This window comes from Morus notabilis, unplaced genomic scaffold (genome assembly GCF_000414095.1).
Source record: "Morus notabilis unplaced genomic scaffold, ASM41409v2 Scaffold191, whole genome shotgun sequence".
NCBI classification, from domain to species: Eukaryota; Viridiplantae; Streptophyta; class Magnoliopsida; order Rosales; family Moraceae; genus Morus; species Morus notabilis.
Window position 1 is genome coordinate 377,172 of NW_010366216.1, and position 14,853 is coordinate 392,024.

Genomic DNA, 14,853 nt, shown 5'->3' on the forward strand with positions numbered 1-14,853 from the left:
AAAAAATTATAAAAAATTTATTTTTTTAATCCTACCAGAAAAACACCCTAAAAAAAATATCATATTGAATTACAAAATGACAGCTAACTCTCTCTCTCTCTCTCCATAAGCAATCAAAATTTAGTGGAGTCTTTATTTGGAATTGGAACTTCTTTTCTTAGCTCAAGAGTCTTTAACTTGTAGCAATATTTTGGTCGAATACTAGTATTCATTCAGCTTATGTACTAATATAGTTGATTTCGCATTTGTTCGATTTCTTTGGTTGAATGAAGTGTGCAGTTTTGATTAAAAAATGAATCATAATAATACATTGATTCCAAAGGAAGGTGTATTTCAAATATATTGTTAAGCAGATAAATTATCAAGTCCTTCTAAAACTCATAACAATGAGTTCATTTCATAAACCAATGCCATGATAAATCAGTGTTTGCATTTCTAACTGAAAACTAAGTCCTCAATTCTCTTTGAAAATTTGTAACTACAAAAAACTTTTTAAGAAGATATTTTCTGAAATTCAGGATGAATTAAAGGTCAAGCTGCAACGTAAACGCCGCATGTTAGGACAAGCAAAGATCATATAAGGCCCAACCTTCTCTCCTTGGACCAACTAAAGCTTGGCCTCGGCACCATAACAAAGAGAGAAACTCAGCCCAACAACTTCCCCCAATTTGATTTGAAAGGCCCAATAACAGAAAGGTACTAACTGATCGATTTCTTGTCATTTGTAAATGGAGTGATACGAACGGAGAGACAAATACCCTCTTAAATTGCACAAGTCTTAATTTTTATAACTTACTTTTGATTAATATCTTTCTAATCAAATACTATATTAAACAAAAAAAAGTATTAATTAAGAATAAGGGATAAAACTCTTGTTCCATGCAAGTGATAAGAATAAGTTGTTTAGTTTTCTCTCAAAAAAATATACAAGTCCAACGAATACTCACTATAATTTAATCTAAATCATTCCTGAGATATATAAATAGACATTGATACACTCAACTACAACATGGATTTCATCATCAAGAATGTTGAAAGCCCATTAACTATCAAGCCTTGATAAGATTGTTCCTTGTATTTACAATTAGCTCTAGTTCATTTTATCAATTTGAGTTTTCAGTTTTAGATTTTTACAGTTAAAAACTCTTATAGAAAGTGTCATGTCTAACATTTTTTGCTACAGTTAAAAACTTTTAAAAAATATCACGTCTCAATTCGAATTAAAAACTCGAATCCACGAAATAAATGAAGCCTCAGTATTCTCACTAGTTTGCTAGAGATTTTTGGGGAACCGAGTTCTGAGTTTATGACATCGATATAATTTTGAGCTAACCACTTAGCAATCTCCTCCATTTGAGAACCAACTAGGTGGACATTGAGTCGCCACCCCTTGTGAAATTCAGCCATTTCTCATGAGAAGCTGCATAGGAAATACCTTCAGTTCTCAGCAAATTGATGGACATCTGAGCGCCTTCAATGTCTACCTTACCATCCAAATACTCCAAACAGACCGACAGAGTCTCCTTGCTCGGCTTTGATCCAGGTGACCACACCGAGATTGCCTTCTTCAATGCTTCGACCGCCTTGGAGATTTGGTTATGCTCAAGACTCCGAATCACCAAATAATACCATAACTCGACTGAAGACTCATCTCCTTTAGCTATCGCCTTGTCCACTAGTGCTTCAGCCTTCTCTAGAAGCCCTTTTCTGAAATAGGTATCAATCATCAAGTCGGGAATTAAAAAGTCAAATGGTAAGCCCCTAGATTCCCATTCCTCATAAATTTTCGCAGCTCCTTCAACATCATCAATCCTCAAAAGCGAGCATATCATACTCTTGTATCCCTTGTTAAACAGTTTCTCCTTCTTGTACAGGTCCCAAATACGGTACAACTCATCTCTGTTTCCAATCAGGGCGTAGGATTTGAGGAGAGCATCAAATGCAAAAGACTTCCTGTTGACAGTTGGTAGCCGGTCCTCAAGCTTCTTCAGCATCTCAACAGCCTTATCTACTAGCCCAACGTTGAGGTGCGAGCTTGCGGCAACCGAATAAAAGTTCCAGTCCAGAACTAACCCTGGATAGGACTCCACTTTTTCCATGATTTTATTCACCCCCTCAACGTCGGAAATGGCAACATATGCACTCATCCGAATGCTGAAAGTGTATGTGTCGAAAGGGATGCCTTTTTCTTCCATTTCAGACATGAGGGAATCTAGTTTATCATAGTCTTCAGTATGATAATACAGATTCATCATTATGTTATAACAAATCGGTGTCTTATGATCCCACATATCCCTCATTTGCTGCATGATTTCCTCGGCTTTTTCCACAGACTTTTCATTGGCATAGCAGTTGAGAAGAGTGCTATAGACCTCAAAAATTTTCAATGCTGCTGGAATGTCATTGAAATAGTTCACTGCTTCATCCAGGCCATGAACCTTTGAGATCAAGTCTAACCGAGCGGCAACATCCTTGGTCGAAAGATGCATGTATCTTTTATCGCTCATCCATTGAGATATCTGTAAAAGTCATTACAAACAACAGTCTAAAACCAGATTTCGAATGGATGAGATTAGCATTACATCTAGCAATTATTGATTTTCTTAGTATTATTCTTATTAGCTGGAGTTAAGGTGATAGTCCATTGTATGAACATGAAAAGGTGATTCCCCAGATATAAATGTGTTAATCTACACACTAAACAAATTTAATCCGAACAACTAGAAATTCAACGAAACAAACTGACGAATGTGAATTCAGCAAAAATTAACGAATTCTTCATAAATCTTCCAATAATGTTAATTCCCTTTCAATTTTCTCCAACATATTGACGTTTAAAACAGTTATTCCCACATTTCGGTCTTAACCAGACATTCTGCAAAAGAGACCATCTTTCGTGATAAAATGCTCATGCCCAGATATTAACATAATAATATTTGCACTAAACAAAATCAATCCAATCAATTAGACATTTAAACGAAAGAAACTAGCGAATAGGAAAAATAGAAAACAAGAAAAAGAAGTAACGAATGGGAAGCAATAGAAGATAAATAAAAAAGAAAAAAAGAGAAGAAAAGAAAGAGAAACCTCAAGAGCGTGATGGAAACGCTTGAAGATTCTGAGCTCTTTGATGATACGCTGAAGTTCAATCTGACTAACAGGCTTGCCTTCTTGAACCCACTGCTCAAGAATCGGCACAACCGAAACGTTGGGGTTACCCACCGGAGAGATCCTCCGATACAATCTCTCTTCAATATTCGTATTAGTAGGATTAGAGATTGAGGAATAGAAGAAACGTCCCGAAACGTTCTGATTCTGAGCACCAAATACAGAACGCAGAGCTAATCTGCTTCGCTCCCATACTCTCATTTTTTATTATTTTTTCTTTTGGAGGAAACTGATAATTGGTAAAGCCGAGTAGAGGAATGTGGAAATCAATTCTCAGTTCAATTTCAGGGTTTAGGGTTCTAGGATTTAAGCATTTGTGTTAAAATAAATAAATAAATATGAAAAAGTTGAAATTTAGGGTCTGTTTAGTTCGTTAATTCGAGTTAAGATGTAACTTTATATGTGAACTTTTTACTATAATAAAAAAGTTAGATGTGACTGTTTATGATAGCTTTTTACTGTAGCAAAACTCGAATCGGTGAAATGAACGATGTCTTAGGCCTCGTTCATTTCACCGATTCGAGTTTTCAGTTCTAGGTTTCTACAGTAAAAAGTTCTCAGAAAATGTCACATTTAACTTTTTTTGCTACAGTAAAAAGCTCTAAGAAAATGTCAGATCACAGCTCGAATTAAAAACTCGAATCCACGAAGTGAACGATGCCTTAATTATTGTTGTTCAGGATTGAACTCGGATATTTAAGTTGCGTTTGGTTACAGTGGTGAAATAATAATGACAATGATAATAAAATAGAATGAAAAAGAAATACAGTTTATTTGTTTGGTTATAATATTACAAAAATGGTGAAATGGAATACAACGGGCGCGTTTGTTTCTGTTTTTGAAAACATTTTTCACGTTTTTTGAAGAGCAAAGACGGAAACGTTGTAAAGATTACGTTTGGTGACCCATTTTTTCAAAAACAAAACTGAGAACACCTATTTTCACTTCCTCTTTTATCTAAGGTTTCTGAAAACGATTTTTTATCGTTTTCATTTTTCTTGTTTTCATTTTCTCCACCGGATTTCTTTCGACTCCTCTATGAAATTGCCGATCTCTCTCTCATCTTCTCTCCACATTCGTTGTTCTGAGCTCATCTCTTCTCACGTTGAAGTCGCATGTTCTGATCTCCTCATCTTCACTCCCTGCCGGATCTGATCGTGAATTTGTTGAAGGTCTTTTCTTGATCGGCGAATTTCCGACCCTCATCCCCTAAATCAACTGAGGTATGGCCCTCCTTCGGGTGTTTAGTTAGTTATTTTTTCTGATTTTCAGATCATTTGTTCATAATTTCTCCCAACTAGTAGATCTGATTTGGTATGTGATTATGAAGGAAATTTTTGATTATTTTTTCTGTTATTGATTTTCCCAATACTTGTCTGTGATTATGAAGGAAATTTGTTATTGATCAGCAGTCCTATTGATTTTGTAAGGATAGGTTTATATGGTTTCATTAATCCTACAGGTTATTTGTTTACTTCTTTTAAAATTGTTGATTTTAGTAGGCTTAATAGGTGATGCTTGAAGAATCATCATGAAGCATCAAAATCTATGTTTAAATCCTGTAATTAGTTTAAATGAGTTTGATATGCTTACAAAGAATAACAAGAACGAGGCCTCAGTGCTTATGTTTTTATTTTTTTTTCTCGTATGAACATGGTTAAATGTGGATAGCTTGTCTTTTTGGCTTAAGTTAGTTTTGGTATAATCCGCTTAGGCAATGTAGTGTAGTGGAGTGTTGGGATATTATTGGAGGCAAGAGTTTTTATATTTTGATTAGGCTTTGTTGGTTATGGAATCTGTACTGAGATTCAGACTGTGAGATGCACATAACACGTTATTACTTTGTTGTTGCTCCGAGTGAGAGTACCTTAGAAATGAATTCAACATCTATTTAGCTCGACGCGTTTGGTTAAAACTGTTTATTGGTTATGTTTTGAAACCGTCATTTGATAGTTCTTACTCTCCTAAAAGAAGAAGTGAATGGGTATAATAGATGACGTTTTTGGCCACAACCCTGTAAACAACCACATCTCCTTTCACCAAAAACTCAAGAACATCTCTGATGAACCCACCATCTACCTCAGCTTGCAAATATTGGCCTGCAGGAACATTAATGTATGTTTAGGATTTTATCATGTTCTTGATTGTTTGATTTCATATTGCTCGTCAAACTGAAGATTGATGATTTAGTTAGTGTTTTGAGCGAGAGAAGTGCTTTATGAAAATGATTTGTGCACTTAAACTAAGCACATCTATAAAGGCTTCTTTCCATTAGGCATAGTCTAATCCGCAAGCACACTCTAACTAAAGAAAAATGAATACGTTACGATTACTTACTACATAAACTTTTTATTTATTTTTTATTTTCAGTGTAATCATTCACTAAATAATCTTATTTGTATTTATTTATCATATATTTGTAATGTACTAAAAAAAACTGATTTGTAGGAGGCATGCTTGGGACGTTTAATTAGTAGGCAATCGATTGGGGATTGTATTAATTATTTAATATATTATTTAAAGTATTACTACATATTTTTAAAAATGTCACACCAAACGGAGTTTCAGTTTTTTCTTAGACTGAAAATAATTTTTAAATAAAATTACCAAACGCATTTTTAAAAATGATTCCTGTCTGATATTGAAAACGTTTTCATTTTCCTTTTCACATAGAAAATGAAATTATTTTAGAACGGATTCTAAACGCGCACAACTATTTTTATTTGGACAAAATTGCTCCTACTTTTAAACAAATAGGGGATGCAAATATATATATATATATATATATATATAAAGAAAACTAAATTAACTAGATTTTTTTTTATATGAGAAGAAGATGAAATGCCATTACTCTTAAGTATAGTATAGTTTAGGTTGACTCCAATTCCCAATTTATAATTGAGATTAAAAGGCTTACAACCAACTAAGTTCGTTAAATTAATTATATTTTTAATACAGGGGTGTTGAATTAAGATAACATTTGATTTATAGATTTAAAATTATGGTTCATGATTCTAATTTTTAAAATTTAAATTTTATATAAGAAAAAAATATTATAACAAATCAAAAACTAATTCTAAACCATGTAGAACCTTTAAAACAAACGTAACTTAAATCCTAAAAAAATCATATAACAATTAAGGAAATAAAAAAAAAAAAACTTGCTAGAAAGTGCTCGATAGTATGGTAACAACAATGGGTTTCATTCTTCCATTAATCTACCAACTACTAGATATAGATTATCATCAGATTCACAACAATGGGTTTCATGAACGAAACCTCAATTACAATTATCACCCACCCAACCTAAATCCGAAGAAGATCAGAACAACCACGAAATTAGATGAAGCTCCAAGTTCATGAACAACCTATTTTGCGACGAAATTGGAAAATCGGAAACCCAAATGAAAAAAGATATCTGAATGGCATTTCCTTCCGTTCGTGGAGGAACGACGATTCACCTAAAATGGCGTAAAAGTCTTTTCCGTTCTTATATTAAACTCAACCAAATATTAGAATTGGAGATCTTTCCATTCCACTCCTTTGCCCCCGCCAAATGTGCCCTATAAAGGTACGTTTAGTTGCAGTAGATGAATGATAATGAGAATAAAAATAAAAATAATAATAGAATAGAATAAAAAAGAAAAATGATTCATTTAGTTAGTTTTATTTTTACAAATACAATAAAATAAAATATGAATATTTTCATGTTGATAAAATTACCCCTCATACTAATATAACTAATATCATATATTTTAATATAATTATTTAATAACTAATATTATATATATATAATTATAATTATAGTTATATAATATTTATTATTATTATACAATCATAATTTATAATATAATAAAATAATGTTATTTTGATTATTTTATATTATAATGTTACAACTATACCATATTATATTATTAAAAATATAGTATGATTATAAAAATATAAAAATATAATATAACGTATTATAATTATAATATATAATATAGTATATTATCATTTCTAATTATAGCATATTATCTATTATAATATAAATTTATATTGTAATTATACAAATACTTAATTATAATATTATAAAATATAGTAGCTGATTATAATTATAATATTATATATTTAAAATAATAAAATCCTAATTTTTATTATAACTATCATATTATTAACGAAAACATCACATATATATTCTATAAAATAAAATAAAATAAAATAATATTATGCATAAAATATACAGTTATTATATTTAATTTTATAGAAAATACTACTATCCCAATTATTATTATAATTATTTATTACAATATCACAACTATATTATATTATAATGATAAATATAATTACAATGTATAATACATAATATATATATTATTATAATATTAAATATGATCTATTATAATATACGTATATAATTATAATATATTATATTATATGTTATAAGATATAATTACATTATAATATAATATTAATTATATTATAATATTTATAATTATAATATTTAAGGGTAAGACTAACGTGATAACCACTACACCACAACAACCGATTACCAGATGATGAAGATTTTGATTAAACCATAATTATTGTTTTCAGATTAGACATCAAGTTTTTTCTTCTTTTTTTTTCCCCTCGAGGAAAAACACAGTAAAAGGTTTTATTAGATGGAAAAGGATAACGAAAATAAGTTTGTAACGAATTCTACTGATGTTTATCTTGAAGTGCCAACACCAAAACAACAAGACGATGACGATTTAGATTGAATTTGTTAATACAAAAGCTACGTGTTTGTCGCTGTAAATAGATTGTTACCTCCAGCGGTCTTTTTTTTTTTTTTTTTTTTTTTTTTTTTCAATTTAGAAGAAAAATACTAGTAGTTGTCTGGGGGCTCCCTCCCAATCCGTTACAAAAAGCCAAGTACGAAGTCCAACCTAAGGCGTCGATTATTTCTGACGTCGATAAGTCGTACCGTCGATCTTTAAACATAAAAATCCCTTGATCGTAGAATCAACCGCCAAGAAGGACAAGCGGGTTAAGCAACACTGGCGACGAGGGGAATGCACTTTGGGGAAAAACCTGACATGGCAAGTTGCGTACAGAAGTGGGGGATGTCTGCAAAGCAGGCATTAATTGCGAACCCTTAAACCGCCCCACAGGGGACAGAAAAGGGTTATAGGAACGCACATAGCCGTAATAGAAGACTAATTGGCTGAGTGAACAGTACTCCAAGTGATTAGTGGGCTACGTCTGGGCCTAAAAAGGGAGAGCACTTGAGTGCTTCTGCCTACAAAGGAAATCAACCCAGCGAAGGAAGTCCCAGTATAAAAGGGGCGAGACTCCATACAGGAAGGTGGTGGAAATCCAAGAGAGGAAAAAGAGTTAGAGAAAACAATTGATGTAAATTGTAATCCTCTCAAAAGAAATATACAACCACAGTGGATGTAGTTCTGATTCTATAGAGTGAACCACTATAAAATTTCTTGTCTTCTTTATTTGCGTACATCTTTGATTAACACACAACACACCTCTCCAATAAATTCTTACACACATTCAACACTAAGGCCGGTAATCCAACAGGAAACTCAGAGGTAACCCATCCTGTTTTTGTTAACGAGAAATCACCGTCAACAGACTGCATGGGCAACAGCCCCAAAAGGAAAGCTAACGCTCAGTGGCGCCAGCAAACAATTACATCATTAACGCTTTTTGTCAATTCATTTCAAAGTAATTAGGCTTTCGCAGTTCAAGCCTAAAATTTTGGAGAACTGCAATCTATTTACAACTGCTCATGCCAAAAGGTGTCACTGTAATTTGTTCTCCATAGGAACTTTAAAGTGAATATTCGAACATAAGCCAAGATATGAAAAACGAAAAGAAGAAAAGTGGATTAAGATGCACATGTTTTTATGCCATAGGTAAACACCTAATTATGCACCTAGGAAAAGGACGTTTGATATGCAGTAATCAGTAAGAATCATATTTTTGAAAAAGTGATGGAGGGTAATATAATTCGTAAGAATAAGACATTATTGTGTTTGGTTTAATAGTCAAGTTATTGTTGCCAACCAATCTTACCCATTGTATTTGGTTCAATAGTTAAGTTATTGTTGCCAACCAATCTTGCGCATTCCAATATGTTCCCTTTTTGTGTTTTCTTTTCCCCCTTTCTTTGATTTGTTTCTAAGAACCTCTTTTCTGTTAATTAATAATGATAGTTTTCTACTTTAGTAATTATCAGATTCTCAGTTAATGGGTCATCAATTACCTTTTTGATCAAATTAGCCACAAATAGCCATATTACTTATCCATGTGAAATGCGATTGACCTTCAAGCTCAGATTGGTTATTAAGTTTAATAACTTAATGGAATGCGTGTGCTAGATGTATAAATGATTTATAATTAGACCACTTCAACATTGGATAAATTAATTAATTTAGTAATTTTAGCAAATATTACTGACATCACCAAGTTATTATCAACACCAATTAGAACAACAATAATTCATTATGGACATTTGGAAAGTTTGCGAGACTCTTCCAAAGCTGGGTCAGAGTTCTCAGCCCTTCTTTGCATTTTCCATAATTCATTGTCTGAATTTTGTTGGGCACTGAATGGATGACACCAAGAATGAAGAAATATTCAATGCACCCAAACCATAATCCTTGTTACTTATACTTATTGCCTACTCATGCCCGTGCTACTTTAATTAACATTTGATTCTATAATCTAACAAGTAACAAGAAAAAAAGACCCCTTTTTTTATTGTATATAGTCAGCGTAATTGATTAAAATGTATAATTATTTTTTGCTTGACTAAAAGCAACAAACATTATCTATAAGGCATCAAAAACTAAAATTAATGGACACTTGTCAGTATATAATATCCAAAATGCAAAACCCACGAAACTTCCATACCCCCACTGCCTTTCCTTTTCATTTCAAAAGTAAAAGCGTTAATTAGTTGTCTAAACATGATCTCTTTCGGCCGGGCCTTTAAGAAAGCTGCATGCACTAAAGAAACTTAAAGAAAGAGCCAAACAAATTAGAAAATTAGAAGCCGTCAAGTCCACCTTCCACGGCACTAGCTAGTAGTTTCCAAGATATAACCACCACTATATATTATATATATACAATATATATATATATATATATATATATAGCTAGGAAAGGTACTTTTTGGGCGACATAACTAAAAGAAGAATGACCATCATGACAATATTCATGTTGTAAAACAATATTATGGCTAAGAACGAAGTATTGGAGTTGGACTTGAACCAATATTATGGCGGTGGTGATCAGATCACGAGTAGTAGTACTACCAGCAGTACTACCTTATCTTCAGGGCAGTCGCCGATGACTAAAAGTCCGACGCCGTTCTTATCGAAGACGTACAATTTGCTGGAGGAAGGTGGAGCTGGAATAATTATGTCATCAGATCATGATAGAAGTATAATTAATGGAGAATATTATGCAGGGAGTTATAAGAGATCGTCTGTGATTTCATGGAATGAAGAAGGCAATGGTTTTGTTGTATGGTCGCCTGCGGAGTTCTCGGAGCTCTTGCTTCCCAAGTACTTCAAGCACAACAATTTCTCCAGCTTTGTTCGCCAGCTTAATACCTATGTACGTACGCCAGTTTTCTAACTTCAAAATTATATATTCCTTAATTAGATTGATCAAGCATATTAATTCCCAAACCTTTATAAATATGATATATATACATATATTTGTGCATGGTGTTATATATGGTTCCCCTTATATATGTCACATATATATAGTTATAATATTGAAAGAAACAATAATAGTATATGTTCAGAGAAAAAAAAAAAAAAATAGTAGTATGTTTGTGATATACTGCATTTTTTTTTTTTTTTTTAAGTGGAGAGTTAACACATCCCAAGTAGGTTGGATTTACCGATATACTGCGTAAATTAGAGAACTTGATTAAAATAATTGGTTCAACATCCCAGAAGTATATATACGTGTTTTTGGTAATTCCCGGTTGATATTTGGAGATGATGATCAGAACTATTAGGGTTCCGATGAATATATGTTACCGGCGGGTGTGGTCATGGGCTTGATTTCGTGTTAATTTCCTTTTCCGGCCATCAAAAAGTAGTAATCATAATTGAAGAAAATAATGAAAAGGAATAGGTAGTCAAAACTGTGAGAGTTTCCATAGTCGTCTGTCAATATAATCACGCTGATGAAGAAAGTAGAGGTAATAAAGACAACGAGTTTGTTCTAATATTCTTTGTGGACGTATGTACCTCAGAAAAAGTCGATAAAGTATATATCAAGCCGCTATTTGACCAGTGAATATATATAAATATATGTATATATGTGTGTGTGTAAATATATATACACTCATGTCTAGTTTCTTTTTTCAATATTTTGATACCTAGCTAAACTTCATTAATTGTGAGTTAAGTTAGATTATTTTTTTCTCTCCCCTATTGATCGAAACATAATATTATATATACTGCCTATATATTTATCTGTTCGATTGTCTCTCCAAAATAATTAATAGGATTGTCATATATTATATGGTGCTAAAATTTAGAAAATGAATGATGAAAACTTGCATGATATTATGTCGTTCATTTATGATACTTCGGTTTTAATGTCATTTTACATGCATTGACATTTCGAGAGTAGTGGTTTCAACACTATTTATTCTAGTAGACCAACAGAAGCTTACCAATTCATATTTATTTCACCTAGCTAGTAGATAATATACGAAAAACTTATGTTGATTTCTAGTGTTTGTATCTGTTGTATTTATGTTGTATTTTGTGGGGCAGCCTTCAAAGAAACAAATCACATTAATTTCTTAGCATAGGGACAAGTTAGGAACATGTACATGTGCGTGTGTATATATATATTTATACATGTATATATTAAAAAACAGTCGATTTATAGATTCTCAACCACGTTTTTTTTGGTTAATTTGGTCAAAGACCCATATCTTTTGCGTGCTGGGACATGCTACTCCAGATCTTTTATACTGCAAAATGGTCAAAAATAGGCCTTGCTTGTGTAGAGTACAATTCGTCAATTAGTCCATCCGAAACAAACACTCTTTTCTGCTACGACGCCTAGCTAGTAGTACTGTCTTTGGCCCCCATCTTTTTACTTGTGATGCTCGACACATGCGTTTGCAAAAGAAAATTATAACATGCAAAGGGGTAAAAAAAAAAGAGAAAAGTAACTCAAACTCTTTAAGATCGCAATTTATTTGACTTAGGTTCTTTTAATATGAGGATTTAAATTAGAGTGATTCTAATCATGATTTTAAAACAAGAATCATGATTCATGATTTTAGGTTCAAATCATGATTCTGGAACTATACTTCAGAATCAGGGGTTTGAATCACCTTAAATTAGGGGGTGGTTTTAGAATCATGAGTGATTCTGGTTTAGAACATCACATTAGATTCTGAATCATGATTCAGAATCATCCAATCCAAACACTGATTCTGAATCATAATTCAGAATCACTGTAAACAAACACTGATTTTGAATCAGGATCTAGAATCATGATTCTGGATCTATTTACTAAACGCCCCCTTAAAAATTATCTAGTTACGTGCCTAATTTTTATTCAAGATTCAACAGTGTACTATATTAGTTACGTATAGCTGATTTTTACCCTGCGTAATTGTAAAGGGATTCAAGAAAACGTCATCAAAGAGATGGGAATTCAAGCACGACAAGTTCCAGAAGGGCTGCAAGCACATGCTGGTGGAGATCACACGGAAAAAATGCGAACCGAGCGTCTTCCCGGCATTCCGCAAGGCTTCCGATCGAGATAGTGCGGCGGCGACGGAGGAGAACAATCGGTTACAACTGATGGAGGAGAACAAGAACCTAAGGAGAGAGAAGGTGGAACTGCAGACACAAATAGCACACTTCAAAGCCCTAGAAGTTAAGTTGTTGGATTGTCTTTCTCACTACATGGGTGATCATCACAATAAGTTTAGGAGGTTGTGTTAGGTGCTGCTGGTCAAAACAAAAAGAACAACACACACAAAAAAAAAAAAAAAAAAAAATTGCTGTGTGTTTTCATTGTTTCCAAACCATGGATTTAATTTGTATTTTTCTTTTTTTTTTTTATTCAAGAATAGATCATGATTTGAGTTTCTTTTTTTTATTTCATTTCTTTTGGATAAAAATGAACTGTGAAAGTTATATATGTGGATATATACTAGTTTTTTCTTTATTAATAATCACTGAAAATGTACAATATCTAGATAAAAGAACGCAAAATTAAATAGAGTAACAAGAATTCAAAACCAGAAAATTAGAAGCTCAATATTCATTAATCCATCAACTTCTCTGAATTGAAATTATAATAAGTAGGGAATTTATAGAAATAAACTAATACTTTAACTAAATTCTAAATTAATCTAAGAGATAACCATAATCTTATATTCAAAATTAAACAAAAACATGTCTAACGAATAAATATTGCCCAAATTGAATTCCTAATATCTCATTCCTGTTACCCATCGTAGGTATTTGGGTTAATTGCATACTTGGCCTCCCAAGACATGAGTTATGCTACTTTGTTCCCTATAACTTAACATAGAAGAAAGCTCTCCCTCCTCATATCTTGTTATAAGATGCAATTTTGGTACTTCTGTTATTGAGACGGTAATTCTTTTAGTCCTTGTGACATATAAGATTTTTTTTAAAAATGTTTGAATCACGTATGGTATCACCAAACAAGCAAATGTACGTGATTAATATCCATAAAAATTGACGCCTCAATAGAATATTTAGTTTGGAGTACGGATGAGGAATTTTGTGTCATTTTGAGTTGTAAAAAGCAAAGTGAAATAACTCTTATTCTTTAAAGTTAAATTTAAAATCAACCATAAGTTTTTCTTTTTATTATTTTTTATATCATACTAGTTATTGTTATTAAGTTGTTTTTCCCTATCACACACGTCTTCAAAATTTTCAAATAAAAGAAAATGTGGAAAATAATGTGATAGAAAAGTAATTTAGTCTTGACCAGGCGCGCTACTTGGAAAATGTCATCCGCAATGGAAAAGCTGAAAAAAAAAATCATAGCATCAATTACTTTTTATACGTTGAAGGGTTTAAGTCATCTTCAAACTATGAGAAAATCAAAATGTGTAGTCTATTGAATATGTCTATTCTTGTCGGCTGAAAATTTTCATTTACCACTACTAATGATAATTGAAAAGAAGAAAAAGATTGTAAGCAATGAAAATAAATATGAGGTTTTTATTTAAAACCATATATCCTGCACACCCAAACTGGAAAAACGTGACCAATGTGAGAAAGAAAAGTAGAAAACAAATCAAAGATAAGAATTGGTTCTTTAAATTTGAAAAATGGGGGATCGTTCAAGAGAAAATTAGATTGGAGTGATAAATATGGTTTAGGGAAGCATATGAGCATCATTAATGCGAAATACCAATTTGATATGCCAAAACTAAAATTTGACATTTAATTAAAAATTTATTCTCCAATAAAATATTATTTTTGATAATAAATTTAAAAAATATTATACTTGGTGACAAATTTAACATCAAGCATAACAAACAACAAATTCTAACATCTGATTGCTATACTTGATTCATTAACCGTTTTTTAATCATTACAACATTATCATTTACAAATTATTTAAATATTAAAACTTTACTTTTAAAATTTGAAAGCTTAATAATTATGA

At 31.9% G+C, this 14,853-nt stretch overlaps 2 protein-coding genes across 2 annotated transcripts; one reads left to right on the top strand and one right to left on the bottom strand.

The window, feature by feature from the left end:
• Positions 1-1,210: 1,210 nt before the first annotated feature.
• On the bottom strand, positions 1,211-3,422 carry LOC21397662 (pentatricopeptide repeat-containing protein At2g20710, mitochondrial). The gene is made up of 2 exons (XM_024173356.1): positions 3,088-3,422; positions 1,211-2,519 (listed from the first exon to the last, which is right to left on the bottom strand). Exons 1-2 carry the CDS (start codon positions 3,367-3,369, stop codon positions 1,365-1,367), a joined length of 1,437 nt encoding a protein of 478 aa, XP_024029124.1. The 5' UTR covers positions 3,370-3,422; the 3' UTR covers positions 1,211-1,364.
• Positions 3,423-10,322: 6,900 nt separating this feature from the next.
• On the top strand, positions 10,323-13,220 carry LOC21397663 (heat stress transcription factor B-2a). Its single transcript, XM_010109900.2, has 2 exons — positions 10,323-10,770; positions 12,816-13,220. Exons 1-2 carry the CDS (start codon positions 10,387-10,389, stop codon positions 13,140-13,142), a joined length of 711 nt encoding a protein of 236 aa, XP_010108202.1. The 5' UTR covers positions 10,323-10,386; the 3' UTR covers positions 13,143-13,220.
• Positions 13,221-14,853: the final 1,633 nt, after the last annotated feature.

What these genes read in the sequence shown, in the direction of transcription:
- LOC21397663 (XM_010109900.2), top strand. Translation starts at nt 10,387, where the DNA reads ATGGCTAAGAACGAAGTATTGGAGTTGGACTTGAACCAATATTATGGC. An exon ending in TTCGCCAGCTTAATACCTAT is followed by an intron (nt 10,771 to 12,815) that starts GTACGTACGCCA and finishes GTAATTGTAAAG; the next exon opens with GGATTCAAGAAAACGTCATC.
- LOC21397662 (XM_024173356.1), bottom strand. Translation starts at nt 3,369, where the DNA reads ATGAGAGTATGGGAGCGAAGCAGATTAGCTCTGCGTTCTGTATTTGGT. An exon ending in GTTTCCATCACGCTCTTGAG is followed by an intron (nt 2,520 to 3,087) that starts GTTTCTCTTTCT and finishes TGACTTTTACAG; the next exon opens with ATATCTCAATGGATGAGCGA.